Source organism: Vombatus ursinus, unplaced genomic scaffold (genome assembly GCF_900497805.2).
Source record: "Vombatus ursinus unplaced genomic scaffold, bare-nosed wombat genome assembly UNPS02015016.1, whole genome shotgun sequence".
Taxonomy (NCBI): Eukaryota; Metazoa; Chordata; class Mammalia; order Diprotodontia; family Vombatidae; genus Vombatus; species Vombatus ursinus.
The window spans coordinates 464266-478794 of record NW_020954794.1 but is presented as its reverse complement, the minus strand read 5'-3'; the positions used below and the strand labels follow the sequence as shown (position 1 = coordinate 478794).

The window sequence follows — 14529 nt, the reverse complement described above, 5'->3', positions numbered from 1 at the left end:
CTTAGACAGGTATCATCACACCACTGGAGCCCAGTTGAAGACAACGGAGCAAAGAATGGCAAAGAGGTGGCCAAAGTTGACTCAAATCCTGTTGAAAGCCTTCCAGTCCTGGCTAGCAATGCCATAAAAAAAATAAAAACCCTTCCCTGTATCAAATACAGTCTGAAATAAACCAACACCTTGGCTGTGACTGAAAAAGAAGGTCTTGTTCTAGGCCTCCGTATGGTCTGTCACCTCTGTCCCAGAAGAGGAAAGCTTGAGTCGTCATGAGTCTCTGAGTCATGATGGGTCATCACATCCACCACACCTCCTAAGTATTTCACTAGCTGTTTTCCTATAAAGTCTTCCCTTGGTTCTGCTTGATTCATTCTGAGTCACTTCATTCCTTCTTTGGTTTCTTGGGATCCATCCCTTGCCTAATTTCTCACAACACGATAATATCAACTGCATCCATATGCCATGATTTGTTCAGCTATCCCATTCCTAATTGGGTGAGAGAAGGGAGGGAAGGGAATAAGCATTTATTAAGCACCTACTATGTGCCCAGCACTATGCTAAGCCCTTAATAATCATTATTTTATTTGATCCTCACAACAACCCTGGGAGGGAGATGCTATGATGGGGATCCATTTTACAGATGAGGAAACTGAGGCAGGCTGGGGTGAAGTGACTTGCCCAAGGTCACCCAGCTAAGGAAGTGTTTGAGGCAGGATTTGAACTCATATTCCTACTGCCAGGCCACCGGGGCTCTGGGCACCATGACATCACTAGCTTCCTATTAACTATCCACCCAATTTGTGTCCAAATCAAATGTCGCTTTTTCCATGATAACTTTTGATTCCCCTTATTTCTCCGCATTTTCCATGACTTTTTCCTCTGATCTACATTTTCAATCCTGGAACACTTAAAATGAACTAGTGACTTCCGGACTCCATTTCCCAGAATCCTTCGAAATGAGGGTCGTTGTTGTTATTGGTTTGATTTTAAACCGGGCCAGACTCCACTTCCCAGAATCCATCTCTCCAGAGGAACAGTTCTCAGACTCTTCCGGCTCCGCCCCATTCACGTTCCCGATGAATTCTGGGAGTCGTAGTTCAGCGCTCACTGTGAGCAGACTCTGTTACCGTCCTGGATTAGGGTTTGAGCCGCACTCTTTATTTTAATTTGCAGGGAGCAGGTGAGTGAGAGAGGCGGGAGCGCGGGTGCTCGGACAGTCTGACCTCTTCCTGGCTGCGAAACCCTGAGCTGGGCCTCAGTTTCCTCCTCTGTCGGATGCGGGCCCCAGCGGGGGGGGGGGGGGGGGGGGGGCCATGGAGGCCTCGATGCCACTTCCCCCACCCAGGGGGGGGGGCCTTGGGGGGGCGGGGCTGAGAGGAGCTGACAGTCTAAGCGGTGGGAGGCACCTGGTGAGAGAACAGGAGCCCTGCCTGGGGGAGGGGGTGGAGCGGGGCGGGGTCTGAGGGGGGGGCGGGGGGCGGATGGGGGGGGGGGGGCGGGGGCGGGGGGCGGGGCCAAGGAGCTGGAGCTGGGGACAGGGGGAGGTGGCTGCACCTTCAGACCACGCCCTTTCTGTTGTGTCCCAATCACTCAATCTCCTCCGATAAGAAGAACAAGGACAATGGAGTCAGGAGAGACCTGGGTTCAAATCCTACCTCGACACTTCTAACTTGTTAGAGCTCTCTCTGAGTCTCATTCCCAGGGTCATCCTACTCTAATGCTTCGTTATGGCAGGCATGTGACCTTGGCTTCTTGGAAGAAAGTCATGAAAGCATTTAATTAAGTGCCTACTGTGCCAGGCACTGTGCTGGGCACCAGGTGTACAAACACAAAGAATAAAATAACCCCTGCTCTTAGAAGGAGTTTACCCGCTAAAGGGGCAGGCAAGTGTGCTTGTGTGTACGAAGTATCTACCATCAATATATATTTAATAAGATGGTTTGGGAGGGGCGGGGGGCGCTGGCTTCCTGTTAAAGGTGGTGCTTGAGCTCAGGGAGACCTGAATCAAATCTGACCTCATACCCTTAATAGCTGTGTGACTCTGGGCAAGTCACTTAACTGCTGCCTCAGTTTCCTCAATTGTAAAATGGGGATGATAATAATTATCTTCCAGGGTTATGGTGAGGATCAGATGAGATATTCGTAAAGCACTTAGCAAAGTGCGTGTAGTAAGTACTTAATAAATGCTTGTTTGTTTACTTACTTCCTTCCCTCCCTCTTTCCTTCCTTTCTTCCTTCCTTTGACCTGATGACTTACTTGCTCTCCTATACCTAAATCAGCTGATGGTATGAGCTGCTGACAGCCCTCATCAGAGCCATCATCTTACATTCCTAAACCAGAACTTATGGAGGGTCAGGTCCGGCGAGCAGTGTTCCTGTGCTCTGTGAGATATCTACATGCAGCCTCTATAGCTGACATCCTAGACAGGGAAGATACTGACTCGGGTTCAATCGGCTCCCTCTATTTGGATTGGCTGGAAAGTTCACTGAGTCTTCTCACTGTTCCTGGGCCATTTTTGTGGTTCAGACAGTCTGAAAAACTGGTAGGCAGTCTCTTTCTGTCAGAGTCCGCTGAGGTAGGTGCCTGTCGTTCTCTTCCTGCTCATCACTGGAGGCATTAAGTGGCCTTCACAGGGTACTTCCCAGTGTCTGGGATTATTCTGCAATGGACAAGTAGCCCAGTCACTACAGCTCCTAAGGAGTCGATTTCCATTGATCTGCTGACTTGTGTGTCCTATGAGCACCAAGATTTCTTAGCAAAACTCTGTTGCTTCAAGTTCTTTTCAATGAGCTTGGGCATCTTTTCCATCTTTGTTTCTATCAAGGTGATGTTACTTATCTGTACAGAGTAATGAGGTCACCTTAAGCTGAGGGTGTAGGGAGGTGATCAGCTTCCCATCTGGCAGTGAGATATGCTGCTGGTGAGTGACTGCAGTCATTTGTTGGGTACTTCATTTTATTCAATTCTCTGCCACCCCCCTTTTTTTGTTATAAAGGATGACTCAGAAAGGGAGAAGGGAGAATTACACTGGGAAATATGGATAATGTTAAAACAAAATATATTAATTTTTAAAAAAAGCTTTCTCCAAAGACTTAAGTAAATTGATTCATCATATATCCTGTCAGGTAAGGAGAGAGAAGAAATGGAAATATGTTTCTTAATTAAATGCAGGGATGATCAAGTCATCAACAACTTGAGTTGACTATTTAGTATTATGAAGAATATAGGGAAAAATTATTTTATTTCAGTCTGTGTTTCCTAAATCCCCTTAGGAGGAGGAAAGAGTCAGTATCTTAGGAACAAAAATTCACGGCCCTTCCTTTTGTTTCTTCAAGAAGATGAGACTTCTTATGTGGGTTTGATGTCTTCTGTAATGAAACAATGAACTCGATTGTACACCAGTAATGCCATCCTGGTGAGTTAAGGTTCTCTGAGGAATGACCAGCCCTCCATTTGTCTTCTTTCTTCTCCTCCAGTTCTGGCTTGTGAAGACTTTGGTCTTGGCCAAGAAGGGAGAATCAAGGTGGAGGACAACATGTACTGGGCACCTGCCAGCCGGTTACCAGGTGAGTAACCCTAACCCTAACCTCCTCTTTCTGCTGAAATGCCACCTTCTTCCTGGAAGTGTGAACAGTTTTCTTTCCCTTGTCTTCACCTACTCCGCATTGCCAAGTTGTATCCAGAGGCCTTTCTGTCATGTCTTTCCTCCCAGAAGACTCTCTGCCCTGGGCTCAGATCCTGCCGCCTGGATGACACTGTGACTTCTGTTTCCCTTTGTTTATCTCTGCGTAGATGTCAGGCTCCTGGCAGTCTTTTGTGCAGGTCTGGATGAGATCCAGGAACCGATAGACATTTCTCTGGTTTTCTTTGTCATTGTTCCATCTGGTACATTTTTTTGCATTTTGACGGAACATTTTGTGAAAGAGCTGGGCTTCTGTATGACATCTCACCTTAACCAGAAACCCCAAAATCCTCTTAAAGAGACAGTAGCACTTTCTTAGTCACTGTAGAAGAGGTTATCGAAGCTGGTGTTAACACTAGTGTGAGAAGTTTCAATGATATCTTGGAGATAGTTCATTTATTAAATTACTCATTCAATAAGCTTTTGAATCATTGAATGTGTTTCATCCTATAGATGCTAAAAATGGGTCATGGATAAAGGAAAGGATGGCAACATGGACTGTCACCATTTCCTATAGAAGTTTAACAGATGTAAAGCACTTGCCAAAATAAGGAGGGAAAGAGAGTCAAAAAATACTCCAACCAATAACCCCTTGGTTGCCTATTTCGCTTTTGAATTTAATGTTATTACTAATCCAAACTGTGAATGTGTGTTCAACCTTCCTTTGACTGGTTCAGGTAAGAGTGAAGTCCATGTAATGCCTGTTCCTCCTCCCTCTTCTCCTCATACACCCTCATGATGAAACGTACAAGAGATATCACATTTTGTCTCTCATTTCTTCCCTGGTGTATTTTTTCACTCTCTTTTAATTTCTCCCCTCTTCTAAGGACCATCAACACAGAACATACCATCCCAATCCTCTTTTGTCTTACTGAACTCCTTCTGTGACCCTTAACTGGTCTCCAAGTTACTTCTTTCTTCTCATGTTAAAATAGAATGTAAGTACTTATCGTCATTGAGCTCCTCCTAGTGGTGAAATGTTGTTACCTTTCTATGTGTCTCTTGACTCCTATGTTTGTAATTCAGTTTCTACTCAGCTTTGACCTTTTCATGTTTCAATGTTTGAAATCCTTCTATTCAATAAACATTCATTTTCCTCTATAATATTAGATTAAGTCTTATAGGGCAAGTTATTTTTGGCTGTAAGCAAAAGTTTATAAAGCAAAAATTAAAACTTTTGCCTTTTAGTGTATTATGGAAGAGGGGCTTTCTCCAGATGGTTAGTGTTGGTATAGTTGATAACACTGCACACGTCCTTCTTGGTTTGGCTACCACTCAGGAGATTGACCTCTCTATTCTTATATGGAAAAGCAAATGCATGATGGATGCCACTGTTAGAAGTATGACACATATTTGGTTAGGAGGTCTACCAGTACACATTTCTAAGACAGGTTCTGTTCTGTAAATGGACAATGAGCCAGACCCAGAACTGAATAGGAGGAAGAGAGTGTGCTTGATTGCCTTTTAGAAATTACAGAAGCCTTGCTGTGAGTTCACCTTTTATCTTGATACTTTAGCACAGGCTGGCTGTCCCCTCTGTCTGGAATGCACTCTCTCTTTATGCTTATTTGAATCTGTTTTTCTTCAGAGCCCTACTTAAATGCCATCTTCTACATGGGTCATTCCTTATCCTTTAACTACTAGGGTTTCCCCCCTTGAAATTGCCTGGTATATATGTTGTATGTTCCTATAGGTATATGTGCTATTTCTTCTGATAGAATATAAACCCCTTGAGGACAGATGGTATTATGTTTTTGTTTTTGTATCCCTAGCACCTGGTACAGTATCCAGCACGGAATAAGCAGGAGCTTATAAATGCTTAATAATGGAGCCCAAGCTGTTTCTGACAGAATAACACATTTTTATTATTGCTAGTTAGCTGATACTAGGCTCTCCAAAGAATCAAACGGTAGGTGCCCGAAGGATAGTGGTCAGGCATGTGGTGGATCTGAAACATAAAAGTCAAAGAAGCCTCATTTGAATTATTGAGTTGTTCATCCTTCGTCTTCTTTTTTTGCTTCTTTTTTTTTTTTGGTGAGGCACTGGGGTTAAGTGACTTGCTCAGGGTCACACAGCTAGTAAGTGTCATGTGTCTGAGACTGGATTTGAATTCAGGTCTTCCTGACTCCAAGGCCAGAGCTCTATCCACTGTATCGTCCTTCATTTTCAAAGAGGATAAATGACATTACAAGTGACATCTTGACTTGTGCTCATCTGCAAGAAATGGCAAAAAAGATGTCATTAAAAAAAGTGACTAGAAAAGAAGGTGGCTATTCATCACTCAGTCAACAGCAGTAGGTTTGGATGATCATTTGTCATGAAGGTTATAGTGGAGATTTCTTTCATGTGTAGGTTGGAGTAGATGGCTGCTAAAGACCCTTTCAACTGTCAAATTCTGTCATTATGTGATTTATGAAGCCTTTCTATGTGCCAGAGACTATGCTATGTCCTGGGAATGCAAGCACAGAAATAAACCACTCTGTACCTTCAAGGTAAAGACAATATACATGGTATATGTATGGTATGGACAAAGTAGATACAAATAATAATATCAGAGGAAGGCATTTGCAGCTGGGGAGATCAGGAAAGGCCTTCCAGGTGTGAGGGATGGTCAATACGAAGACAAAGAAACAGAAGATGAGGAACAGTCAGAAGGCTGGTGTGGCCAGACTGTGGGGTATGGGGGAGGGAGGGGATATATGAGCTTAAAAAGGTTGAGAAGTACTTCAGATGTCACATGGAGGAACAGTTAAGAGGGTATGGTAATTGTACAGGCTAGAGGCGATGAAGGCCTCAATCAGGGTAGTTGTGTGTGAGATGCTATAGAGGTAGAAATAACAAGATTTGGTAGTTATTTAACTATGCAGAGTGAATGACAGTGAGTCTAGGAGTCCAGGATAACACTGAAGTTACAGGCCAGAATGATTGGGGGAATGGGGAGGAAACAAGGATTTATTAAGTCCCTACTACTCACCAGGCATGGTGCTAAATACCTTACAAATATTATCGCACAACAACCCTGGGAAGTAGGTTCTCTTAGCCTCATTTTTCAGTTGAGGAAACTCAGGCTGGCAGAGGTGAAGTGACTTCTCCACAGCTAGTAAATGTTTGAGGCCATATTTGAATTCAGGTCTTCCTGCCTCCAGACCCAGTGTTCTATTGCCTGAGACTCCTAGCTGCCTCTGTGTGGTGCCTTAAATAGAAACCGGCAAGTAGAGAAGAGGGTTGAGTTTGGGGAAAATAAGAATAAATTCTATTTTGGATATAATGAGTTTGAGATGCACATAAGGCATCTTGTTTGAAATGTCCAATAAGCAGCTGATGTTGCAAGACTGGAGATGAGGAAAAGAGATCTGGCCTGGGTCTACAGATTATGGGAATCTTCAGCTTTGTGATGATAATGAAACTCATGTGAACTGATGGGATCACTTGGAGAAAGGGGAGCACGTCCAAACTGTCTTCCTCAGGAACAAGATGTATCTGGAATAAAGGAAGCAGCAGCTTTCGAGAGAGTAATTTCATATTAAGTAGAGATGGCATCAGGGAAGATGTGTATTTTAATCTTCCATTTATCTGAATAATACTGCCCTAGAAGGGGTGCTCAGTCATGAAGAGTGATTGATGTCCGTAGAAAGAAGTGTGATTTTGAAGTGTGAAGGGCACATTTAACTTGAGTCTAAGTGCTGGAACTGATTTGTAAGGCTGACCTTGAGTAATAAAGTTGTTTACAATATAGTGAGTATAAAGGGAGGAAGATGGTAAATAAATCCTCAAGAAATCCTCGACATGGGGTGCTCCAAACCCTTGAAAATCATTCTCTCCTCGTAATACCAACTTCATGTCTCCTAACTTCCTGACCAACTTGAGAGCAGCTTGAGCAGAAACTGCCCCGGAGGACAGACCTGTGCTATCACCATTAGTGTATGCTGTAGCCTCCTACATCGCAGCCAGTATCTCCCTTCACTCCCTGGTCATCTTGCTAGCGGCCTCACTGCCACACACAGGCCTGCTCCCCTCCTTGCCACTTCTTAGACTCTAATCAGATCTTTTCCGTCACTGCTCGTGGAATGGACGCATCCACCTGCTCCTGTGTGTCTCCACTCACCATTCCTGTAACTCTCCAAACCTCTGTGACCATCTCTCCTCTGCATGTGTTGTCTTCTGCTATTAGAAGGTAAGCTTCCTGAGGGGAGGGACTGTCTTTGCTTTTGTTTTTTGCATCCCCAGCACTTAGCATAGTGCTTGGCGCATAATAAGCTCTTAACAAATGCTTCTTCATTCATTCGTGTTCCATAAGAGGAATGTCCCTGTGTGAGAAGGAATTTTTTTGATATTTCAGACAATACTGACATTTCAAGATGTGGCTGTGGATTTCACCCAGGAGGAATGGGGTTTGTTGGAACCAGCTCAGAAGGACTTGTTCAGGGATGTGATGCTGGAGAACTATGAGAATTTTGTCTCCCTGGGTAAGGATGGCTTTTCTCTCCTGAACCATCTGGCCATGGGGATTTCTTGGCATTCTCACTTTTTACAGGTTATGGGATGGCTGAAACGTTTCACGGAGTTTTAATTTCACATGAAGGCATATTGCCATCAATGCCTATAATGTAGAAAGATCCCTAAATCCTTTGGTGTTATTTCTGCTTCCTCTTTCCTATGCATATTCAGTTCTGTGCTAAAGTCCTAGTATAACTGCTTCAAGACATGAAGTTTCCATTTTCATAGTAGAAAGTGTGTTAAAATGAAATCATTTTCTTTCAGTCTAATTCAAACCCTGACACTTGTCTACAGAATGCAATACAGAGTATCCTTCAGAGGTCCTTTCTAGCATGCCTTCTATGCCCCAAAGAGAATATGGCCAAGACTGAACTCTGAGGTCTTTCCATTCTCAGCAATTTTTCAATTATTTTTCCCATGAGCAGGGCTTCCAGTTTCCCAGGGAGATGTCCTCTTCCAGTTGGAGAAAAGAGAAGCACTACTTCCCGAGAAAGAAACTCCAAGAAGCCCTTACCTAGGTGAGTGCCCCTTGAGGCAGCATTCTGTTAGATGATTGCAAGTATCACCCCAGCCTGTCAAGCCAGTATGGAGCCTCACCTTGAATCGTTGGGGTGGTACTCCTTCTTAAAGGGCCCTGAGCCATAGGGAGACATTTCTGACCATCCCTCTGGAGCTACTTCCTCATCTTTCCCCTGAAAAATCACTGTCCTCAATGTCCTGACCTCACATTTCCCTCCAGCCTCAGAGAAATAGATGTTTGGTTTTTTTCTGATGCTAATTCTTCTACCTGTACTATATCCTTTCTTATTATTTTTCAGTCTTCTTGCAGCTGTAGTCCCTCCCTTTTCTAAGGCTTTTTTCCTTCTGCTTTCAGATAGAGATAAGTCTGACTCATATTTAAAAGAACAAACCTTTCGTTGTCCCTCTCGCTTGTTTTATCTGCCTTCCATCACATCTCCATTCACTTCTAAACCTCATAAACATGCAATCTACATCCTCTTCCTCCATTTTCTCTGGTTCCTTTCCTTTCTTGAAATTCTACAATTCATCTTCTATTCCTGTTGTTCTATAGTTGATGGCTTCCCATATTTATAGATTTATATATATATATATATATGCATATATACGTGTGTGTGTGTGTGTGTGTGTGTGTGTATATATATATAAATGTATTACTACCAGTGGCTTATATACCTATAACATTATATGGTTTACAAACTGTGTTTCCAGCCTATGAGGTGGGAAGTGAAAATAATATCATCCCTACTTTATAGATGAAGAGTCTGAGTGAGACTCGGTGAGATTTTTACTTACCCACGATCCCTTAGCCAGTAATACCAGGGACTCAAAGCCAGACTTTCGGCATTTCAGCAAATCTTGGTTCGGGCCTTGCCCTGGTCAGTAAGGCAAACTCAGAAAATAAGACAAAGGAGTTTATTGGCACACCAAGATAGCTTGCAGTTGAGTGTAGCTGCTGGATTCAAACTGCCTGCATACTGCTTTTTATAGACAGGAGTAAACAACTTCCATGTTAGGATAAGATAGTCCTGTTTGGTGCATTTTTTCTGTGAGGACATGGGATTAAAGCCGCTTTAGCTCCTCCCCCTTACAGTACCATAGGAAGATGGGATTGGTGTGCATGCCCAAGGATACTTTCTGGACCACCATCCCCTGCAGGCTGGTTGTGCATTACCCAAAGTCTAAGCAAGGTTTTTAAACTCAGGGTCACTCAGATTGACTCTGCACAAGTCAGTGACTTTGCACATCAGTTTAGCACTCCCCATCCCCATCTGCCAACCCCCAGTTTAGCTGCTCTGCTTTTGGCAGAGTGAGAACACCAGCAGAAATCCAGATAGTTGGAATTCTTATCCCTACTATATTATGCCTCTGTGAAATAATAACACGTCATATTTATATGGTACTTTTAAGACTTGAAAAGTGCTTTATCTCATTTGATTTTCATAACAAACCACCTAGCTGTCTAACATGATCTGTTGCCTAATCAAATCTTCTATACCTGAGTAGTTAGTATTTTAACCCTGTCTGCAGGACTTCACATTTATCTATGTTAAATTTCAAAGTTTGTCTTGGCTTATTTCTCCAGCCTAATGAAATATTTAAAAAATGTCTTCATTTAGTTTATATCTAACAGGTATCCTTATGTACTTTTGTGTCATTATCAGAAGATGAAAAAGTGCCTTCTGTGATTTTATCCAGGATATTGCCAAAATTGTTGAATGGAATAAGGCTGAGGAGAATCCCTAAGGCATGAAACTAGAGAATATAATCCAGATGGACAAAATTCTTTATTCCAGAATATTTTTCATAAGATTTTTTTAACTGGCCATGAACTCAGTGCACATTTCTTCATCTTGTCGGCAAAGACAGCTTGAAAGGTTTTGTCATATGCATTTTTGAAAGCTAGATCTCGACTCTTCCCATCCTTCGTATTCCTATTCATAAATTTTATAAATAATAAGCTTTGTTTTATATGATCCGTTTCTGTTAAATCAGTACTAGAGCTTAGGGATAATCACTTTCTTTTCTAATGCTCTAGCTATCTGTTTGATGGCAAGCTTTTGCCAAGACTGAGTTCGGATTTAACAGTATCTATTTTTCAGAATTAATATGTTGGTTCATTCTGATAATTCAGCTATTTATGAAGTCCTGGGCTATTAAGTGTCCTGTTCCTCTCTCCCCAGTTAACTTGGGCTTCAGTTTCTACTTTTAAAATGTTGGGATTTTTTCCACCTGTTTCAGATTTATGGTCATTCTCCTTGATAAAGGAGATAGAATCTAGATGTTAGTATTGAATATTGATTTTTTTTCCCTCTCCAGAGTTTCCTCAGAAATGTAATGCAGTTGGACAAAAGGGCAGTCAGAAGTCAGTCCTTGCTGCACAACACGGAGCTCCCAAAGTCAACTTCAAATACTTTTCAGACTTAAGTGAATATAATGGAATTGACATAGGTGAGAAACTTTATAAGAAAGGCAAGAAACCCTTTACTGACCACTCAAACTTTATTTATTACCATGGAATATATACTCAAGGAAAACACCCTAAACATAATGAATTTGGCAGAGCCTTCAGTATCAATTCATGCCATCCTGTACATCAAAGAATTCATACTGAAGAGAAACTATTTGAATGTAATGAATGTGGAAAAAACTTTAGCAGTAAACAAAACCTAACTGCACATCAATTAAGTCATACTGGGAAGAAGCCATTTAAATGTAATGAATGTGGAAAAACTTTTAACAGTAATCAAATCTTATCTCAACATCAAAGAATTCATACTAGAGAGAAACCATTTGAATGTAATGAATGTGAAAAATCCTTCAGCCAAAAGGGGAACCTCTATAAACATAAGAGAATTCATACAGGAGAGAAACCATTTGAATGTGATGAATGTAGAAAATCATTCAGCCAAAAGGGAAATCTCTTTAAATATCAGAGAATTCACAGTGGTGAGAAATGTAAAAAAATTCACAATAGAAAAAAACCATATGTATGTAATAAATGTGGAAAAGGCTTTAACGCTAAGCAAAATCTTGAAATACATAAGATAATTCATTCTGGAAAGAAGCCCTGTGAATGCAATGTATGTGGCAAAGCCTTCCACAATAAACATTACTTAGGAAAACATAAAAAAATTCGTACTGGAGAAAAACCTTGTAAATGTAATGAATGTAGAAGAGGCTTCAGGGAGAAAGGCAGCCTTGAAAAACATATGATGATTCATACAGGTGAGAAGCCCTTTGAATGTAGTAAATGTGGAAAAGCCTTCAGCAGTAACAGATATCTACTTCAACATCAAAAAACCCATACAGGAGAGAAACCCTACAAATGTAATGAATGTGGGAAAGCCTTCAGCAGTAATAGGTATTTAATTCAACATCGAAGAATCCATACTGGAGAGAAGCCATATAAATGCAATGAATGTGGAAAAGTCTTCAGTAGTAATAGGTACTTAATTCAACATGAAAGAATTCATACTGGAGAGGAGCCTTATAAATGTAATGAATGTGGGAAAGCCTTCAGTAGTAATAGCTATAAACTTGAACATCAAAGAATACATACTGGAGAGAAGCCTTTTAGATGTAACAAATGTGGGAAAGCTTTCATCAGTAACCAAAAGCTATCACGACATCAAAGAATCCATACAGGAGAGAAGCCCTATAAATGTAATGAATGTGGGAAAGCTTTCATAAGTAATAAACAGCTATCTAGACATCAAAAAATTCTTGCCACAGAGAAGCCATATAAATGTGATGAATGTGGGAAAACCTTCTGCACCAATTCTCTCTTTGAAGCACATAAGGTACTAGTAAGAATTTCTATGAATGTACCCAAGCTTGGAGAAACATAGACATACACCATTTCCAAGAGATGGGTCAACTTTGGGTGGGGGCATAATGAGCCCAAGACAGGAGTAACATCTAAGCCATTTATGCTAAGCTACCTTTTCTTCTAAAAAGGCAAAGAAACTGTTCTTGAGACTTAAATTGCTCCAGGGGACAACCTCTCAAACTGTTATGACAGCTTACTGGTCACCTAAGGCAGAGGTGTCAGTCATGCAGTCCATCTGGGACATTCCTAAGTGAACCAGATTAAAATGCAATTGGGAAATATTTAACAAAATAAATCAAAATACAGTTAAACATAGATCCTATTAATCTGTCATTTTCTAAGTCAGTATGCAACCTATGGGATCCTTATGTATGGGTTAGTAGTCTCATTTTTATTTGACACCACTGATGTAAGGCATAAAAAGCCCTGTGCACAAAAGAGTTGGTTTCTCAAGGCTTGAAGGATTCTACAGTGATCAGGCAGATCTCCATGTGGAGAGGAAGGAAACTGAACAATGCTGAATCTTCCTTAAATGCCATTCCGTGATATTATTAATTAAACTTCCTTTTGTAAAACATTATGGTTCTTCGATGCCTCTTTCATTCTGATCCTAAGCTTGAGCCACTAGACCTGCCTGAGTGCGGCCTGGCTCAGAACATTTAACGTAATGAGAACTGAATTGGAATAACCTCATACCTGAAGTTGAAGAAGGGCAATGAAGAGGAAGAAGGAACCTGCTACCCTCATATAGCAGCTCTGCACACCTCACCCCCACAATGTTGTTGTACTTCTGGCTGCATACCACAAGGCCTCTTAATAGAATAGGGTTAGGGCTTCCACCATCTTGGGGAGATTAGCTCAGTAGATGTTTAAGGGTGTCAAGATGGAGAATAAAGATACTTCAAGGGGCAGTATCCTATGATTCTTTCTCATTACCTTGGCAAAGTTGAATCACCAACACAAGGAAAATCTAACTATCTGCCCTTATTTATCAACTAAATGTTTTCTGGGTCTTCAAGAACCATATCCTTAATGCAAAGGGTTAACTTATGGACACAGTCAATTTTTATTTTCAGTTGTTTGGGTTGAAACAGGCCATTATAAATACTAAACAGGTGGTTAAACATTGTAAAATATTGTTGGTTGAAATGATATAACCTTTTATTTAGGGACTTAATTATATGATCCAAGAACTGTTTTGAGTGAAGTGCTTGGGACTCTATGTGGCTTTCAGAAGATTGTTAAGAACTGTACCATGTGGATTTTATTGAAAATCTGTACCCCAAGGAACAGGAGAAGACAATGGAAAGAACAGTGCTTTAGCTTCCCAGAATCCCAATGAACTTTTTAGAATTGGGGGACAGGACAAATACGGCAAATAGACTACAATTATTTTGCTATGGACAATAAGTATGTAGGAGGGAAGAGCTTAAAGAGCTAAGCACATAGTAGGTGCTTAATAAATGCATATTCCCTTCACCCTAATAAGAGTAATCAACTGACCTCTCCTCAACTTCAAATCACTCTAGCCCTCGAAGATTAAGCTAGTTTTTTTCTCAGAGGTGTTGAAACTGCCCTTGAGATTTAATTGGAGATTTAAATCTTGGACCTTGACCTTGCTTCCTGGTTGTCTGAGCACAAAGACATGACAGGATATAAGAAGTTGGAGAACCTCCCTTAGGTTTCTGACCACAGGAGGACCACAGGAGGCTGAATGAATAAAGGTCCTGTTCTTAATTAAGATGCTTTGTTAGCACTTCCTCTCTGAATTTTCAACCTGGGTTGCCCAGCCGGGTCTGGCCTATTACATAATGCCATTCTTATAAACATCTAAGACATAGATGAAATTATTGAATAGAAGATGACCAGAGACAGCACCTGGTATTCCACCAGATGCCCCTCACTCAAAGTTGACATCAACTAGTTATCACTCTTGGAGTTAGGTCATTCAACTAATTCTGAATCTATGCAGCTAAACTATTGTAATATCTTAGACCCTTA

The 14529-nt window shown here is 41.4% G+C and overlaps 1 protein-coding gene across 1 annotated transcript; it reads left to right on the top strand.

Moving 5' to 3' along the window:
- The first annotated feature begins 2342 nt into the window (after positions 1 to 2342).
- LOC114030850 (zinc finger protein 883-like) lies at positions 2343 to 13735 on the top strand. Its single transcript, XM_027845751.1, has 5 exons — positions 2343 to 2573; positions 3475 to 3564; positions 8020 to 8146; positions 8603 to 8695; positions 11016 to 13735. Exons 1-5 carry the CDS (start codon positions 2343 to 2345, stop codon positions 12545 to 12547), a joined length of 2073 nt encoding a protein of 690 aa, XP_027701552.1. The 3' UTR covers positions 12548 to 13735.
- The last annotated feature ends 794 nt before the right edge of the window (positions 13736 to 14529 follow it).